General features: G+C 40.5%; 1 protein-coding gene across 1 annotated transcript; it reads right to left on the reverse strand.

Moving 5' to 3' along the window:
• Positions 1-12,519: 12,519 nt before the first annotated feature.
• Positions 12,520-18,040, reverse strand: LOC112894935. The gene is made up of 4 exons (XM_025962785.1): positions 17,787-18,040; positions 16,982-17,380; positions 13,896-14,313; positions 12,520-13,004 (listed from the first exon to the last, which is right to left on the reverse strand). Exons 1-4 carry the CDS (start codon positions 17,971-17,973, stop codon positions 12,815-12,817), a joined length of 1,194 nt encoding a protein of 397 aa, XP_025818570.1. The 5' UTR covers positions 17,974-18,040; the 3' UTR covers positions 12,520-12,814.
• Positions 18,041-18,887: the final 847 nt, after the last annotated feature.

Below are 18,887 nucleotides of genomic sequence, written 5' to 3' on the forward strand. Positions count from 1 at the left end.
TAATATCCGCTTCTCTTGGCGTTTCTTATGCCTAATAGAATATGTATTCCGCAAACATATAGAATCACCGCTATAACACTTTACCTTGAAATATTCCAGAGTATCGTAAATTTTTCGGGTAAGCACTATGGTTGAAGAGTATCTAAGAAACAATGATAAACTTAACCAGAAGTATCAACCAACTAACTTAGTGGGGGTAAGCCAGATATAATAAAATAATGGACAAGCGACGATGAACACGGGAGACTCTAAATTTTAGAGTGGTAAGCAGCTGGGATGACAACGAGCGAGAAAGCTCCTAAAACACTTCTAAACTAACGAGCTAGCCTCACTAAACTAAATATTGCTTCTAACTAGTTATCGGAAACCTAAAACTTACTTCGACGGCCAGAGAGAGGAAGGACAGAAAAAAGGGGTGAGAGGGGAGTCCAATGGCAAATAGCAATTACTGCTATGAAAACACCTGAATATGATGGACTACAAGGGACAGAAAAGGCTGCCACCACCTGCCGCCTACCACATTGTTCCGTGGGGTGGAACACACTTTCAAGCTAACACTAAGCCAAGACACCACGTCTGCTGATGAGATATCGCCACCAACAATACATCCACACCTACACTAGTACCTATTTCACCAACATCACTTGATCCTATTACTCGCGCTGGTACTCGTCGGGTTACTCATCAAGTAAGTTCACTGTTAAGCTCAGGTTCATCATATTTAGACAATGGAGACACGTGCACTCTTATTTTACTCAGGAACAACAGATTGGATCAAAAGGGAAGAGGCATCGCGCACGCTGGATTCGGACTGCAGGACAGACACGACTTGTGACGGCCACCACAACTTCATCCGGACTTCATTTTGGTCGTTCAAGTACTTTCTAGAAAGCTTATCAAATCTACTTTCCAAGGGATCTAGAATCACCTCCATATCTATTTGGAGTCAACCGCAATTATCGATTTACTACAGAGTCCTTTTCAGCTATGGTGCTGTGTCACCCTATTTTGGCCCAATGGACCGTGTATCAAGTTGAGTCCAATTCGGACGCGTCCTAGGGTTGGAACACGACCCCAGCACCCTTGTGGTCATTCTCCCACTTCTTTATAACCTTTAACCGCTGTCAAGAGCACTCGGGTTTTGTTAGATGCAAGTTTAGCTTTTGCTACTTCCTTGTAGGCACGCATACTGATCCAGCCGCCCATATACTTATTTTTGGAACCCCACCATATTTTGAGATTCAGTTTGAGACCTTCAATTACATCTCGTATTTTCAGTACTTGTTCTATTTATTCTTGCTAGTTCTTCGATTGCTTACAGGACGAGTGCCCTAGTGGCCGGGTGTCGTGCTCCACAAGATCGCGGCAACCATAGGAGATGGTGTATCGGTTGCTAAGGTGCAACATCCTTGGAAGGCTGTAGTCGGACCGTGAACGTCGTCTCCTCCATCAATCGAGTTATCCCATGCCTCTCATCGAAAAATCAAGAACAAACCCTAACGGGTTCGCATCATCTGCACTTGGTGCTAGGATTTCTCTTGTGGCCGACAAGAGAATCCCCCTCAACCTAGAGAACTAACTTGAACTCCCTAATCCGAGCAAGAAAACTCGTAAGTAAAATCCCGAAAGACAAGATAAATAACAAAGCCTAACTTAGAGGGAAGAACCTCCAAACACAAGTTGGATAACTTGGAAAGATAAATAAGTGTGGAAAGTAAAGCTAACTCGAAAAGTAAAAAAGATAAATTATATTGATAAAATATCAAAGAGAAAGATACAAGAGCTATACCAGACTTCCGATGACGACTCCGAAATCCCGAGACAAGCTCGACTCGACTCTAACTACCAGAATACTAAACCTAACACTAGAAAGTGAAATGAGTGAAGAGAACTTCTTCGTGTGTCTTTTACATGTTAATGTGCGCCCCTATTTATAGTGTTGGAGGGCTGAGGATGAAGTTGGTGAAGCGGTTATGGAAGTTGCGTCAGTCCTAGGCCGGCCGGCCTCATCCAGGCTGTCACACCCGGTTTTAAGGACAAAACCGAATGCATAACTATATATGCCAGGATCAAGTTTCATACATAGAGGGACTTCATCACTGAATAATCAGCAATAATATCACGAAAAGAGAATTAAAAGACTATAAAGAGTTATACAGCTTATCCTGAAAATGAAGACTCCAAACTTCACAGGCAATCGACCGGGGGTTGCGTAGGCCTAGAACTCAACATCATCTTCAAAACACTTCACATCACTTTCTCTTCTAAGCAGCAATTATAATAAGCGTGAGTACACTTATGGTTGGTACTCAGCAAGTGTTGGGAATTATATGACATGAAGATCAAAATTAAGGAAAGGCTGACTGGCTTACTACGATAAACAATTTTAGTTGGTCAAATTTTATTAGCACCTGATTACTAAGGTATAAGTTCATACCAAAACCTACATTAAAAGAAACAGAATAGGTATAACAGAAACATAACCATAACCATAAACATGGTCCACGATTTAATTCATCTTCAAGTTCAATTATCATGTGAGGGTCCAAGCCGCTCTTAACCGTGAGCACGGCTGATATATCAGTTTTCGCTCTGCAGAGGTTGTATACTTTACCCACAATTCGTATCTCCCAATTTTCCTGAGGTAGCTAGCCTCTTAAACACTTCCGATGTGAGTGGCAAGAAATTCACTATGAGGCCTTTATAAAGATTCCCTAACTCATGACAATCCGCTAAGGTTTCAAGTCAAAACGGTTATAACTCTTCCTAATAAGGCAGACGCCTTAACCAGGACCATATTATACCCTCAAGAGGACCGAGCTATACCCGACGATGCAACCCCTCTTGCCCTTTCGATAAGATTATCATAAGCTAGGGTCTCTAATTAATTAGCCAAGACCAGAGCCATATAGTATTGTGGTTGCACTGATTTTTTGGGTAGTTCTCCATGCTCCGATAAAGACATATTGTCTTATGATTAACAACACAAAGAGTATGGACATGGATAAAATAGGTGCAATATCATCATTGTTGTCATCATGGTTGTATAATATACTCAAACCAGAACCAGTTATAGCAACTAAGCAATAGCTACCTAACATAAAGGTAAAACTTAGGTTGACAAGGAATGATCATAAAGACTAGACATATCCTTAATTAGAATCCATCAAAATTAGGACACATGCATGCATATAAAAAAGTTATATTTATTGTGATTATTAGGACAAAAGAATGATCAAGGAAACACTTGCCTTTCTTTTAGAGAATAGCTGCTCAGAGTCTTCAACTCTTGTTCTTGAAACTCTAAATCTTTAAAGCTCTTGGATTGTGCTCCTTCTAAGGTCACACAAGCATCGGACCAAAGCATACCAGAAAGCAAACAAACAAAAATAAGTAAGAACAGATACACCAAACAAAAGGAAAGATTTAAAAGAGCATATTAAAGGATAGGGCTCGTTGGTACGGTCAAGAGGATGAAAGAAACGCGGAAAACGGAGCTACGATAGAAAAAAAAACAGCTATCGGAAGATTTATGTTATAAAGAGACAAAAGAACTGTAAGCTTTATTTATTTTAATTTAGAAAACTGGTGTAAAGAATATTTTGAAAGAAATATCTAAATTATTATTAGCTCATATTATATTTGCATTTATAAAAATAAAGTAGAACTTAGTCTAATTTTATTTATAATTGTCTAGGTATAAATTACACTAGTTAAACGCATAACTTCGTATAATTCGTGTTGAATTAACCAATTAAATTACAAACATATTTAAGTTGATATTAATCAAATTAACATTAATTATAAAAATCAGCGTATAGATCTAATTGGATTTTAATTGGAAAAACTAGATAAGAGGATATTAATCAAATTAAATTTATATTTAATTTTAAAAACAGAAACTACATATAACAATACTATAAAATAATAGCTTAGAGTTTTAGAACGCTATCAAACAAAAATGTTCAGGGACGAGTCGTACACGGGGGAGCGCGTCGCCACAGGTACCCCGCCGTCACCTTCGACATGCACGGTGTGGGCCGGGACGTCGGGAGGTCATCACTCACGGGCTCCAATAAGGTCGGGGAAGTCATCGCCGTCTGATGCGTCGCAGAGAACATCAAGTCGTGTGGCATCCTCCTCATCGGATACTCAGCTGGTAGGTTCCACTCTTTCGCTTTGTTCAACTAATCCATCTTTGATGCTTATCGGATCTTCTGCTGTGCTGTGGAAATATTTTGATAATGTTTCATGCACATGTGAATATTTTTCCCATGTATCAGAATTAGCAAAAACTTTTAGAATTGGGATTCACTAATATTATGGAGTTCTTCATTCCACAATTATTAAATCATGCTCCACTTTGGAGGTCAGGAAAACTACCAGAAGAATTGGCTGGTGATTTTTCAAAGTAATTTCTGAATTCCAGTCAGAAACTCCTTTATCGTTTGCTTTGACTTCTTCCTGAATTTTGCCTGACATAACAACTAAATCAATTAGACAGGCCCTGTCCAATGGAATATCAGTTTCCCTGGAAAAAAATCTGAGTACTATGAATAGGCCAGGCCACATGCTGTAATACAAAATGATTTAGCTATTCATGTACACCTGTACAGCAAGGCATAAGTCAGAACCTCTTAGGTTCGAGCCAAGTGATATATGTCCCAAATATTTTCTAGTTGCTTATCTATCACATTCTTTCTATATGTGTGTTTCATACATGCATGGAACATATATTGTACAGCAAGGCATAAGCCAGAACTTCTTATCTAACTTAGCTCTGGCCTTTGGTTATGTTGCAATATTTAGGTCCAGCCCATGTAAATTCAAATAATTCCAATAAAATCTCAAAGGTCCATTAGTGCAAATGTGCATGGCAACAAGTTAGTCCCACCTTGCTAGTGGAGGTGGAGGAAATCCAACTTAAATAGTTGGATGCCCTCCATGCTCTTGCAAGTGTGGGTGAGAGGAAGAAGGAAAAACACGCGCTCGCTCGCCTCGCCGGGCCGGGCACGTGGCTTCTTTTTGCAGATTTGTTTTGCCACTTCGACGGAATTTTGGGAACTCGTAACCGACTTGGCTTTTGGGACGCCAAAAACCCTAGCGGTTCCTCCTTATAAATACGCGCGGGTGCCGCCACACAGAAAAAAATCTAACACACAAGACGCACAACACGCCTCAACCTGCCTGCTGCGCCGCCGCCGCTCCTTATAAATACGCGCGGGTGCCGCCACAAGGTTTTTGGGAAGCGCTCTGTGCGACTGTTCGAACGCTTCCACATCGCCGTCCTCTGCGTCCTCGTCGCCACGGCTCGTCTTCCTCCTCATTAGTGGGGCGTGACTCATCGTCGTCAAGCGCGCGGAGGTGTTGATCGTCGTCGTCGTCTTCTTTACCCGGTTATTTCGAAACGTACGGTTTTCTGTCCCTAACTATATCTTTCATACCTAGTATGATCTGGTTAGGGTTGTTTTTGCTGCTGCAATGTTTTATCTTAAATCACATGATGAGCATGTTTAGATATGTCCATTTTCTGTACGCAATTTTCATCGTGGTCATGATTTATTTTCAGATTAATTTAAAATTGAAACTCTTATTTTTTCCGTCGGGTTAACCATAAATGTAACGTCTGGAGCTCATGTTACTTACAGTTCTTAACTGAATGCATGTATACAAAGGTTATTAAATAGAATATTGATATGTTTGGTTGCTCCTTGTACAGATCAATACATTACTAATTACACAGGTTTACGAGGATCACGTACAAACTTTCAAAACCCCAGATCGTCAAAATGTATAAGTATCTTCTTTCGCTGATAACCAGATCGTCAAAAGATCCAATTTCAGATTGAAGTATGTTTGACTATTGTTGTAGCAAAACAAGAGCCACGACCGCTATGTAATGGACTAGTTTCTGTGCCATCTCACTGCCTGCTACACCTCAAATGCTTGCTATGTTTTGGAGCAGTTCACATGTGTAGGCTTTAGGTTTTTACATAAGCTAAGTTTATAGTTCCTGAATATTTATGCTATCATTTGATGGAAAACTAATTCTCTATTACATCCTGTCTGTAACAGGGAAAATAAGAAGACTACAGCAGGTTTCAGGCAACACCCTTTAAGATGGACCCTTTCTTTTCTTAAGTGTGTCTCCCAGTCTCTTAATGCTCACACAATTTTATATTGTTTTAGTTTACCAATATTCATCCTGCTAAAATACCTTTTGTTTCCTCTCTTTTTTTTTTCCTTGTGTAGGTCTATAGCATAGTTCTCAAGAATTCCAGTTGTGGTTACAAACCAAGTACGCAACCAAGGTAATAATGATGGTTACTGTTTTTCCTTGGTAGGTTTGGACTTTTTTCCTATAACAGCTATGTTTTAGACAATTTGTCGAACTGAACTTAAGTATCTGTCAAAATCATCTGCAGTGGACAGAAAGGATGGTAATAACTGTGCGGAAAGGTTTGATTCTCATCTTGTTGCTGCACTAGGGATTCAGTGGGCTCATGCCGTAACTGTCTGTCTAATCTTTGAATCTCATTCAGGTCTGTCCTGATATTTTTCTAAGCACAGAAGGGGCTTATGTTCTCTTTTCATTAAGTGGATTATCGATATAGGATTTTCCATATGCCTGCATCTTTAGCATTTAGGATTTTTTTATCGTTAAGTAGATTATCAATCTAATATATGATAGTTGCTGTGTGTTAAAAAAAGATTATTGTTGCATTTTATCTTCATGGTAGTTAACTGGTTATTTGTGGCAGGGGAGACAAATCGATTGAGTTGGGCAAATGAGGATGAGGGCTGCAATGTGTCACAGGTGCAAGCATTTTGAGATTGGTGGAGACAAGAAGGGCAAGGTAACATATGTAGCTTCAAAAATAAATGGTATGCCTTGGCTTCGCAATGTGTCCTTATACAGTTTGATGACTCGTGAGAGGAGCTGCTAGCTTCTTTTTCCTGAACAGGCTAGTTAGACATATTACTATTCCTTAAAAAGTTGAGTTTCCACATTTTCGTGCTGATAATACTGAGGACCAAACCTTCTAATCACAATCAATAGTTGGGTTGTCCTAATGGTAATACTGCTGAAGGTGCTATTCTCATATTCATTGACAGCAGGTTTACATACTAGTAAGTATATTTGCCTGCATGGCTGTGCACAATTTTAATTTAGCCATGCCAGTGTAAAAAGTTGAGTTACCACATTTTTGTGAAACACATGCTTCAGAGTAGTAGGATTCAGAACTGAAGTTTCTAAACTGGTTCTCATTAGAGTATCCGAGCCACCGCAGATCATCCACTATGTATGCTATGCACCTCTAGACTTAACAACTCCCTGCTGTTTTGGTGAAATTGAGAAGAATGACATTTCTTACATACATTTATGTCTTCAATTAACAATATGCTGTTATGTTGTAGCCTAGGAGCAGTTCGCCGACATTAAGCTGAGAGGAAAGAAAGTAGCTAGGAGGTATATGTATTGCCATTTATTCTATAAAGCAACCATCACATTTTGATTGGTCTGGTGGATACACTATGTAATCGCTTACAATTTAGCAGACTGTAATCAAAATTCCTGTGTACTGTGAACCATTTCTTTTATGCATTTTGATCATGAGAAGTCTTACGTAAGATCAATTTTCAGACCTTTTTATTGTTTCTTTAACATCATTGTGCGGAGTCTTTTAATGGTTGAAATGTACCATTTTGTGAAACATGGGGTTGAGAAACTTACACCATGGATCTAGATTTCTTTTTTTTTTGCAAATTGTTATCAGTGACTCGTTTTCTCAATATCGCCGCTGCTATCTTCACGTAGTGACGCGTTTTCTCATTATGTGTCGCTGCTATCTTCACATCAGTGACGCGTTTTCTTGTTACGCATCTATCGTGACATCAGTGATGCGTACACTAATATCTTCACATCATAGACGCGATAAAAGTGACGCGTTTCGCGTCACTAATGACCCTTTGGGCGCCTCACTAATTAGCATTTCTGGCATAGCGATTGTACAATGGGTTGATCAGCGTGGTGAAGATGATGATCTTGGAGCGGAGCCACGTGCACGTTACACGGAGGTTCAGCGCGTCATCCTCTTAATTCTCATGCCATCACCGGACATGAGGTAGCCGAGAGCACGACCCTCACCCCGCCCCACTTGAGCGTGAATAGACAAGCACGGTCATGAACCACTACTTGAGCTGAGGGTGCTGAGCATGGCCGTATGCACAGCAAGAAGCATATCGCCAGCATTGTTTATTTATTGTTTCTTGTTTGAAGAAATCTGAGTGATTTCTGTTTTCATTCTCATTCAATTTTTTATTGGTGTCCTATGTTGTTTGTTTTGAGTGATATTATTTGGTGTATCAATCAGTTTTTTATATTTGCTATTTTTGTGACACGTCAAGATTCTATTGAACTCAAAAGTGATCCTTAACTTAATGGAAAATCATCCGGATGATAGATCGCAATTTCCAAAATATTGGGAGGGCAGAGCCGGCGTCTGATTGGATGAATTGCTGTCGCAAAAGCCAGCCGGTCCACTGTTGAGCAAGTTCACGTGGCTAATAAAAGAAGAAAAAGTAACATACAAATGTTAAAAAAATATAATCTAAATTTGAAAACAAAAGGACATAAGCCACAAACCATCTGTCCAACATAAAATTCCGATTCTACCATAATATTTACTGTGACGATATCTTTAAAATAATACTACAATTGAATATATTTGATTAGCTTTATAGTTAGAAAAATTTCATTACTAATCTTGAACAATTGTTGCAGATTAAAAATAAAAGTTGTTTTGGAACAAATAAAATATTCTAAACGTTCACTTTGAATAAGAAGTAAAAAAATCCATAAAAATAGAAAATGTTCCGAGAACAAAGGAAAATGTTCAAAAGGAAAATGTTCGAGAACATATGTCAGGGAATAAATAAATAATGTTTGAACACAGTCATTCAAATAAGGAATCAAGTGCGTGACCTAGTGTGCAACCCACCTATTGATGAGCATGATTAACCCTAAGAAACTAGGGTTAAAGTTATGAAAAAGAAAAAGAAAAGAAGAGAGGTCAAATTTTATCCAAATTTGAAAAGTTTGAGAATTTTGATGTAACAAACTCAAGGAAGAGTGTCAAATATGAGGTTTGGAGTTGAAATTCAAAGGAAAAGAGTTTGAATTGACTCAATTACATGAAATCATGTATATGTTTCACTAGCCATCTTGAGCCACTTCTATTTTACAATCTGGTTAAACAAGTCAACTTTTGGTCAACATGAAAAATGTAGTAGAAAGTATGTACTTCACAACTGAACCAAGTTAAATTGAGTGAAGAATGTTCTGGACATATTTGAAGTCCTAAAATGTTTGAAAAAAATGCTGGTATATTCAAAACTTAGAAAGATTCTAAGTCTGGGTATGTAATGACAAAGTGCTAACTTTGGAAGCTTTAAAAATGAGATTTCATGTGTGAACTTTGGATAACAAGTACATTGCTGAGAGGAGGGATGTTGGAGTATAAGAATGTGCCGTTTGTTTCTCTGGAAAAGACTGGCAAGCTGGTTTGAATAAAAACACTGAAAGCCTGAAGAACTATGACAAACAGCCAAAACCCTAAGGTTAAGAGTGATTTGGTTTCAAAACTAGGTAGAATTAGAAGAAATGATCAACATGAAAATTGGAGAGGAATGTCCCCTATAAAACTGTGCTTTTGACCTATTTCAAGGTTAAGATATGAAATTTGGAGATCAATGGGTTCAAAGTTTCGGGTTCAAAAAGTTCAGAAATGAACTCGGGCGATTAAGAACTGGGCTCATCCTTATCTCGCCGCCGCCCCACCCCTCAACTATGGTGGTAATATTCGAGCGATCCACAAGTAGATCTGCAGCAAGGACATAGGCAAGCCAACAAGTACGAGGTGGTGAGCTCCGGGGTAGTAAAATTTTGAATAAATACCTCGCCCAGGTCATCTTCTTCGTTCTCCCACCTTTTTTGCTTCCCACCACCTGTGTTGCTTCTCTAGTGAAATTCATGGCCGTTGAGCCACCACCGTTGAATCCGTTACACCCACAACCTCAGCAGAAACCCACCAACCTATTTGAGCCACCAGATCACCAGCCATCCACTGCAACACCCCTTTCATCTTTGTCTTCTTCCTCAGAATGCCGCCGAGACGTGAGAGGTAGGTCGCCAGTGAGAACACCTTTCCCGTCCCTCCTAGTCTGATCCAGGGGCACCAGCAGCACTACACGCGCACGTAGATGATTAGAGAGCCATGTGTTGTCTTAGAGAGCGTCGTTGTGGGCTAGAACGCGAACACCACCGCGGTCCCGAGCCGTGGCCATGGGTGTCGCCAGGGCAACGTTGGGGAAGATCGGAAGGGCGCGAGCTGCGAGGTTGAGGGAACCATGTGTTGGAGAGAAAGGAAGGGCAACGTTCAAGGAAGGAGATTGAAACGGGATCGTCGGCATGAGTGAGATTTTTACGGCGTATCGTTCATTGCTTTGACGACAGAATCGGAGGGCTCCTGTTGAAAATCGGCAGGCCAACGAGAAGTGCGGGTGTGGGACGTGATTGTTACGGCGTATCGTTGGTTGGTGCCCCGACGGGAATAGGAGGGCTGCTGTTGAATATCGGCAGGATGACCAAGCGGGATAGCGAGGGTGGCACTAAAAATTTATTTCCCAATTAGTTTTTTTAAGTAGTATAGAGAAGTGGAAAAAGGTTAGATGCGAGGTCGCATGCATGGTCGTTGCCCCTGGACCCAAGCATTATGCTAGAGCCTCGAAGGAGATCTTTCTGCCGTTGCCCACCGTGATAAAAGTAGCTGCCGCTAAAAGCTGCTTGTCCGTATTATTACACGGGATGTCCGGGCAACCACACATCTTCTGTTCGACTGTTCTTCATCCCACTCGCGCCACAGCCGCCATGGTCTCAATGCTCTTACAAATTTCTCTAGATTAAAGATGCCAAGACCACCGGAGGTGACTAGCCTAGCTGAATGTGGCCAATTCACCTTGCATGTCCCTCCCATGAGTGCTTCTATGCCAGCCCAAAGGAACTACTTGCTTTTACCATGTCTATCTCTTTGAGCACTGCTTTGGAAGTCTTGAGTGACGACGGTTTTACCAGGGTCATGCAGTCAGCCGTATCCATCAATGTTGAAAATAGCCCGCTATAGTTTTGCTATAGCCTGCTATTAGGTTTTTAGGAGATCTACCGTTGTACTATACAACATTTGTCCACTACATCCGCTAAATGGGTTTTATGAGATTTAGCAGTGCTAAATATCCGCTAAAGTGGCTTTTGCGACATTTAGCAGCACTAAATGTCAAGTTGCTAGTAGATTTTAGTGGTGTAATTCGCTCAAAGATGCAGTCAAAAGAATCGATATAACTAAATGAACGTAATATGGCCCTAGACAACGTAGCATGGGCACCGTTGGACAGTTAAGAGATATGTTAGAGTTTAGTTTTTGGTGTTAGACCAATAATACTTATAATTTTATATGTGATTATTGATTATTTTATCATTCCGCTAAATGATTTAGTTTTCGCTATAGCCCGCTATAGCTTTCTATAGCTTTTAGAGAAGGCTGCCGTTAAACTTCATAGTCTGCTATTTACAACATTGGTATCGATATTCTGCCCATTCCAATGTAAGAATTTGTTTCCGGCTTTGTCAACTAGCGGCTGGAAATCAACCCGTTGGAGTCGTCTTGTGCTGAGAAGGGAGGCCTATAAGCATTTATTGGGGAAGAGAGATCTTTTGGCCGGCAAGTCTGCTAGCACCTGGTCCAATGCCAAGTTATCACAACAAATGGGAACGACAGTCGACTTTTGAAAGTTGGTCTTGAATCCCGTTGCGTCGCTGATTTTGTTTAGAAGATCCACAAGGGTTGAGACATCCGTCCTTTGTTGGCTTGATGAAGATCCTCGGCCACTGCTCTACCTTGCAGCTTGGCATTGAAACCTTTTTCAGTTGCAATATCTAGAAGCTTCTGCAACGGATCAATGGCAATTACAAAAATTAGGGGCAAGAGCGGATCCCCCTTCTTGATTAATTCGCCCGGCGCCCCGCTGAGTAATATGTGGGATGTAGACGTATAGAGTAGTCCAAGCGTACCTAGTCGAAAGCTTTTATGATGTCAAGCTTGAGGAACAGCATTGGTAAGGAGTCGATAGCTTTTGTAATGTCAAGCATGAGGAATAGCATTGGCATTTTGCTCCTATGGAAACAGCATGTACTGCAGACCAACATGAAATTATCATGGATGTGGCGTCTCTTGATAAAATAAATTTGGTTAGGCGAGATAAGCTTGTTCATGCGCGGAGCCAGTCGCATAGCAAGTAGGATCAGATTCCACCCAGCCTCGAATCTGTGACATCATCAAAGTTGAATACACAGACATATTGTTACCAGATTTTATACTTTGGTAGTTACTATCCTCTGCAAACTAAAGAAATTAAGCATCTTCAATTAAGGGAGGAGCAAAAGTTTTTAACAAAAAAAGCGTAGACTGGAGATGTTTGTTGACTTTGTTATTCGAGATGATCAAGTTATGATCTGCTCAGAAAGCTCTCGAGCAAACTGATCAGCTTGGGCATGGTGAGTTCAAAAAAAATATTGTTTCAACTAAGAATACCCCTACGCAACAGTCCAAGCAATTAAAGACAGCAAAGCTAAATGAAAACATCATATTCTTTTCCCTCTTTGTGGTACAGCCAACAGTAAAAATGAGAAAGTAGAACAGCCATCATGTTGATAAAGGAAAAGGGGGAACTCTTCCAACGAGGAGCTCCATAATACGCCTTATGCAGCTGCCCTCAATTTCTCTGTCTTCCTCTTCAAACGTTCCATGAATTGAGGATTAGCCTCAAGTCTTCCTTTTACATAAGCATTTCTGGCATTCTCAACAAGTTTATCAGCTTTCATTGCATCTTCTATTAGAGTATATAGTGTCCTTAAGCAATCTTTTCTGTTTTCCTCCCGATGTTCAAACCTGCCAAAGTAATTAAAGTGCAGAGATTAGACTATCATCCCGGAGAACAAGATGGTTCTATGAGTATGGAGCAGAGCCACAAATAATATCACGCAGTTTTAGAAATACACACATATTATCATTAATTGGAGCTCAGTATCCTCACCTAGACATTTAGGGATCCAAACAGAGAATGAGTTTGAAGTACTGAGATCAATATTGTTGTGGGTGGAAGAATGGAAGATGAAGCCTTCCTAAGCCTCATCGTGGACCACCCAAGCGCAACACCACCACATTTTACTATTCATACTAATATATTTGATAAAAACTAATGCTGCAATACAAGATGACATAGCATGAAAACCACTAAATGCTTATGTCTTCACCCAAAATCCATCATAATTTTGTTTGTTGTCCGCAACTTTTGGCCATCCTTAGTGTCCAGTGTATCATGTAAAATAAGAAAGTTGTACTAATATACATATGCTAATTTCATCAAGTTATAATTATACCAAGACAAAAACAAGTGTCTGAAATGGCCACCAGAAAGCAAAAGAGTATCAGAATAGAAATATTTCACCTAGCAAAGGAAATTTGATGCTTTGAGAAAATATGTTTATCTAAAATTCCACATTTTATTTGATGATTAGATAATGAAAATGCAATCATTAAGTTACAACCATCATCTAGATTCTAGACAAACATTTGACTTGCAACCTGGATTAGGATCCATACCACATTTCTTGGGTGGACAACCACAACATTCAATGAACATAGTAGTACTAGTTGTATTAAAAAGGGCCAATACTGATAAGAGGAGCAATACTTCATTGGCAATTTTAGTGATGGATGTCAAGCATCACATCATTTCATAATCTTAATTTGAATGTGCAAAGAGGGAATCCACCATACCTTTCGCTGGTTATTGTGAGCTCATCTTTCCCAGAATTATACCTCTTTCCAACAACTTCACGCAACCGACGTAAAGCATGCCGTGAAAGTCCCAATTCCTTCACAGTTACACTGAGTTTGACTTTTCTGTTTTTGGGATGATATGCATCACCACTAGGAGCAAACACAATCCGTGATTCCCACCTTAGAACAGGTCCATCGCCAGGTGGATCATCTACCTCAATTTTCTTACTTCCTGTTTCAGTAAGTTCATCAGCATCAGTTGGCATCTCCTCTTCCATTAGTTCTGTGCACTCAGCAACCATCTTATCTTCAAATTCTTTGAACAAGTCATATGCTTGCTCAGGTTCCATCTCTCCCCTCTCGCACATGTCTCCCAACTCATTAAATTTGGTCTCCACCTTTTGCTTAATCTCATCTGTATTTAATATGTGAAATTTGAAAAACATACAATATATGTAATATAACAACTACTTTAAAGAAACATGAGAAAAACAGAGCATTAGCTATTCTACTCAAATAATTACTAGTACATAGCTGTATTACATTGTATGAGCAAAAATAAAAATTCACACCAAGATGCTCAACATGCACACAAAGACAATTAGGCTGTTTGTATCATAGCATCCCTACTGGAAAGAAATCAGATAGCATGTAAACCAAAAGGAAAGGAAACCTTTTCAGTCAAAGATGCATATTCTATTGACAAGATACGCTTGTTTCCACAAAGTACAACCTGGACAAATGCCAACTTCTGTAATAGCAAGTCCAATGTATCTCATGGTGATAGACTTGATTATTTGGTCCACACCTAGCTAAAAGTTCAAAATCTCAATTTGTTTCTAGCTATGTTTTTTAAGATCCATATGAAGTTCCAACTGTTTGCAACTATACTTACTGTCTCCTGCATCTATACATTGTTGATTGATGTGATTACCATAAAAAATTTTGGATCTACCATACATAAGAGTACAGGCAGATGCATGTGATCTAATTGCAGAGGGTGCCACATTGTACCATCTGAAAACAATGAAGAGCAGGATAGCATGGTCATGGCACTGCTGCAGATGCTGGCTAGCCTGGTTATCCAACAATGCACCAACCTACTACTTGAAGACCATGACTCCATAAACATTGTAACATATAACACCTCAAAGGAGGAGCTTGCATACCAATCTAGCTGAAATCTGAAGGAGCTAATGAGATACCAAACTAAATTATGTGTATCCCAACTGGACACAGGAACACCACAATTACCTTTGGCATCCATTTTGGTTGCTATCAGATTCATTAAGCCACATTTGGGTTAAGTACTAACTACTGAATAACAACAACAACAACAACAACAACAACTTAGCCTTTTGTCCCAAACAAGTTGGGGTAGGCTAGAGATGAAACCCACAGAAAACATTTATTTAGAATAAGAAACACAAAAAGGGCACAAGCCAAAGGAAGAGTTAGGGGTTAAACAAAAAGTAACAAAGGTCACGGTTCAGGTACGTTAATTGCTAATCTCCAAGCGCTCCTATCCATAGCTAATTCCTTAGCGATATTCCACTCCTTAAGGTCTCTCTTAACCGTCTCGTCCCAAGTTAGTCTAGGTCTACCTCTACCTCTCTTTACATTATCGCCACGCTTTAAAACTCCACTACGCACCGGCGCCTCGGGAGGCCTCCGTTGTACATGTCCAAACCATCTCAACCGATGTTGAATCACCTTCTCCTCGATAGGTGCCACCCCTACCCTATCTCGAATCTCTTCGTTCCGGACTAACTACTGAATAACTGATGCAAAATTCAATATATAAAGTTCATTATATGTTAAGTTCAAATTATCAAGGTCAAACACCAAAATGAGCTAAGAAATAGAATCACGTGGACAGGTTTAACATCATTTAACAAGGGAAGAATCTACAGATAGTTGACCTCATTCCTGACACAAAATGAATCAAATGAAGAAAGCTACTAAATAAACAAATCACTACGTTCTGTGCTACAATGCCCAGCATAATAAATTCTGCAGCATACAATTCGGCTCAAAATGGTAGGTGTCAACATAGTTCATAGACACACTAACATATCCTGATAGAGGTCAGGGCGACGGCAAAAACATCCTGATTTCTTCCCTTTAATCAAAACAGGCATAAATCTCTCTACCAGACCATTAAACCATTCACTTTTTTCCTTTGCAACTTGCAAGCAAGACAATAATAATAAAAACACTCACTAGGTCAAAATAAACAAAATGAAGCATCAGTACTCTTCTAGGGTAACATTTCTCAAACTTAGCTACAGCTACATCTCAATGTTTCCAAAAAAAACACTAGGCACTAGGCAGGCGATGAGACTCAGCCTAACGCCTAGGTGTGATTAGGCATTTGTACCTTTTGCAGGTGGCTAGAGTAATGCCATGTTACACAGAGGAAATATTGCATAATAATTAGTAAGACAAAATTTTTGATATTATCATGCACCAATGAGTTCCATGACCACAGTTCGTTGAGCTCACTTTCATATAGAAATCAAGTCCAAAACTTGTTTAGGTGAAAAAATGGCCTAGGTGGTGGCGAGGCAGTGTTACTCCACCTAGCACCTAGGGAGCGCCTTTTGAAACAGAGCTGCATTTATTAGCCGAAGAAACAGGAACTGGAAATTGCTATTTGATGAATACATTCACTGCAAAGCAGTTTAAGTTACAAAGAAATTCAGATGGCAAAGTCCATCTATATTCTATACTGTATATCCAGCAGTCTAAGAATAAAAGCCAAACTAAATTACAAGATAACATATGGATCTCAGTACAATAATATCCAATCAATGTCATCGAAATTTCCTGATTTTAAGGAATTGAAACATCCAACAGAATTCAATTTATATAAATGAAAAGGTATTCTTCAGAATATAACAATTACAGAACCAATGGGTGAAATCAATCCTATGTAATATCAATACTTTTGTAGAAAACAACCATGATTCATCCTTTACTTCCATGTTGTATCCACTAATTTCTGTTCAAGATAATCATTCAATTGTTGCATTTGCTAAAGGTTTATACTAGAAAGAGAAAGATCATTCAGCCCAACTTACCAGGCAGTAGCTTGTCCCAGTGGAGCATGTCCTCGAGGATATCCTCGCACTCCTTCATGTTAGTGAGGTGCCCCTTATCTGTGGCCTCCTTGATCATAGCATCCCACTTGGTGTCATCCATATTAAAGAACTCATCACTCTTGATCTTCTTCTCAACATACTCACTCGCATTGTAGAGATCATTTAGCTCCTCATCGGTATCATGCATCTCCTCAAAGTCGGACTCAAAATCACGGTCACGGACCTCAGGGAGCGGCTTACTGCGTAGCTCCTCAATAAGGTCATCATCGGTCTCACTGTGGACATCAGCGAGCTTCCGCCCAAGAACTGCCTCGGCGACAGATGGCAACTCTACCTCTTCATCCACCCCATAGTACGTCTCCAACCTCTTCTTCAACTCTGCAATTAGAGGCATTGTATGATCGGGTCAACAGGAACATTTACTGTTGATATTTGTTGGTCTGTATGCTATACAACTGCAAGCCAAGGTATCGTGCATGAATTTGGCACACAGTTTTTGGCCGCAGCATTTCATCGAAGAATTGCCGTGCATGGCAGTGCCCTTCCAAAAGCTGCATTTCACTGCAGAAAGTACGAAATGCTTGCTGCAAAGAGCGTTTCCTCGGGTGGCTCATTCGGTCGAGCAGGTGGTGTGCAAGGGGCGGCGTGGACACTTCGAGTTCTATTTCACAAAGGTCATACCCGAGTCCGGAAAACATCGCAAATAATTGCCCCTTGAAGTTGGACTTCGCAGTTTTCCTTCGCCAATTGGATCAAGAAGTGCGGGGAGTGACGAACAGAGTACCTGGGTTAGGGACGTTGGCGGAGGGCGGAGGAGGCGGCGGCGGCGCTGCGGCGGGGGGAGAGGCGTCGTCGGAGAGGAGGCGACGGGGGAGGAGGAAGGGGATGGTGGTGGTTGGGGAGGGTTTACGAGGCGGGGGAGGGAGAACGATGTGGGAATGGCGCTGGAGGTGGGCGAGGAAGCGCCGCATCGCGCCGGCGGCCGGGAGGGAGGCAGACCCGCGGATCGCAGCAGGCGTAGTGATTCCGGAAGAAGGGGATTTAGGGTTTCCTATGGGGCCCAGCTGGCGGTCGAGGGACCCACTCGCTTACAGGTGGGTCCGTGTTAATTGCGCGGCGGAGCAATAATACTGATATTCCGCTGGAGCACCTTTAGCCCTTGTCCAACGGGTAGCCATATCGTTGGCTTTCACAGAGTTGGTGGAGAGAGAAATCAGCAAAATTCTTGCGCCAGTGAGTAACTCGCCGCTAGCTCTTAGTATGCTTTTCCAGACGCAGAGTGATGCAGCGTGGAAATCAAGAAGCGGATGCATTCATTTTTCTTTTCTTTATTATTTCTCACATCCTTGTCAGCTGAGAGCGTCTCAGCACCGCTGGAGGAGGCTTTAGGCTGTCTCCAACGGTGCCCTCTAAACCGTTTCTGTACCCTATATATAGAGAAGATTTCGTTCTCTATTACTCCAGCAGCGTTCTTTAAATGGTCCTTTAAAATAGAGAACGCTACAGGTTTCCTCTACAGAGATTCTCTCTTCTCTTCTCTATTTTTTCTTTACGTTTTAAACACTGAATTAAATAAAAATAAAATATGTCTATAGCATTTGAGGTATGATAAATACGTACGTACAAAAATTTGGAACAAAATACGTTTCTAATATAGGGTTTAATGTATAGAGAACGAGATTTAGAGAACGTTGTTGGAGAGAAATGAGATATAGAGGAGAGAATCTTGTAGAGAATTCTATAAACGAAGGATATCGAGAAGGATACAGAGAACGACGGTTGGAGATAGCCTTAGAGCAGGTACTTTTACAAATCGAAGAACTGTGTGTTGAAGAACTGTGTGTCGGGGGAATGGTCCAGCCATATAGAAATAAGCATCATGCAA

The sequence above is a fragment of the Panicum hallii genome, chromosome 1 (genome assembly GCF_002211085.1).
Source record: "Panicum hallii strain FIL2 chromosome 1, PHallii_v3.1, whole genome shotgun sequence".
In the NCBI taxonomy this organism is placed as follows: Eukaryota; Viridiplantae; Streptophyta; class Magnoliopsida; order Poales; family Poaceae; genus Panicum; species Panicum hallii.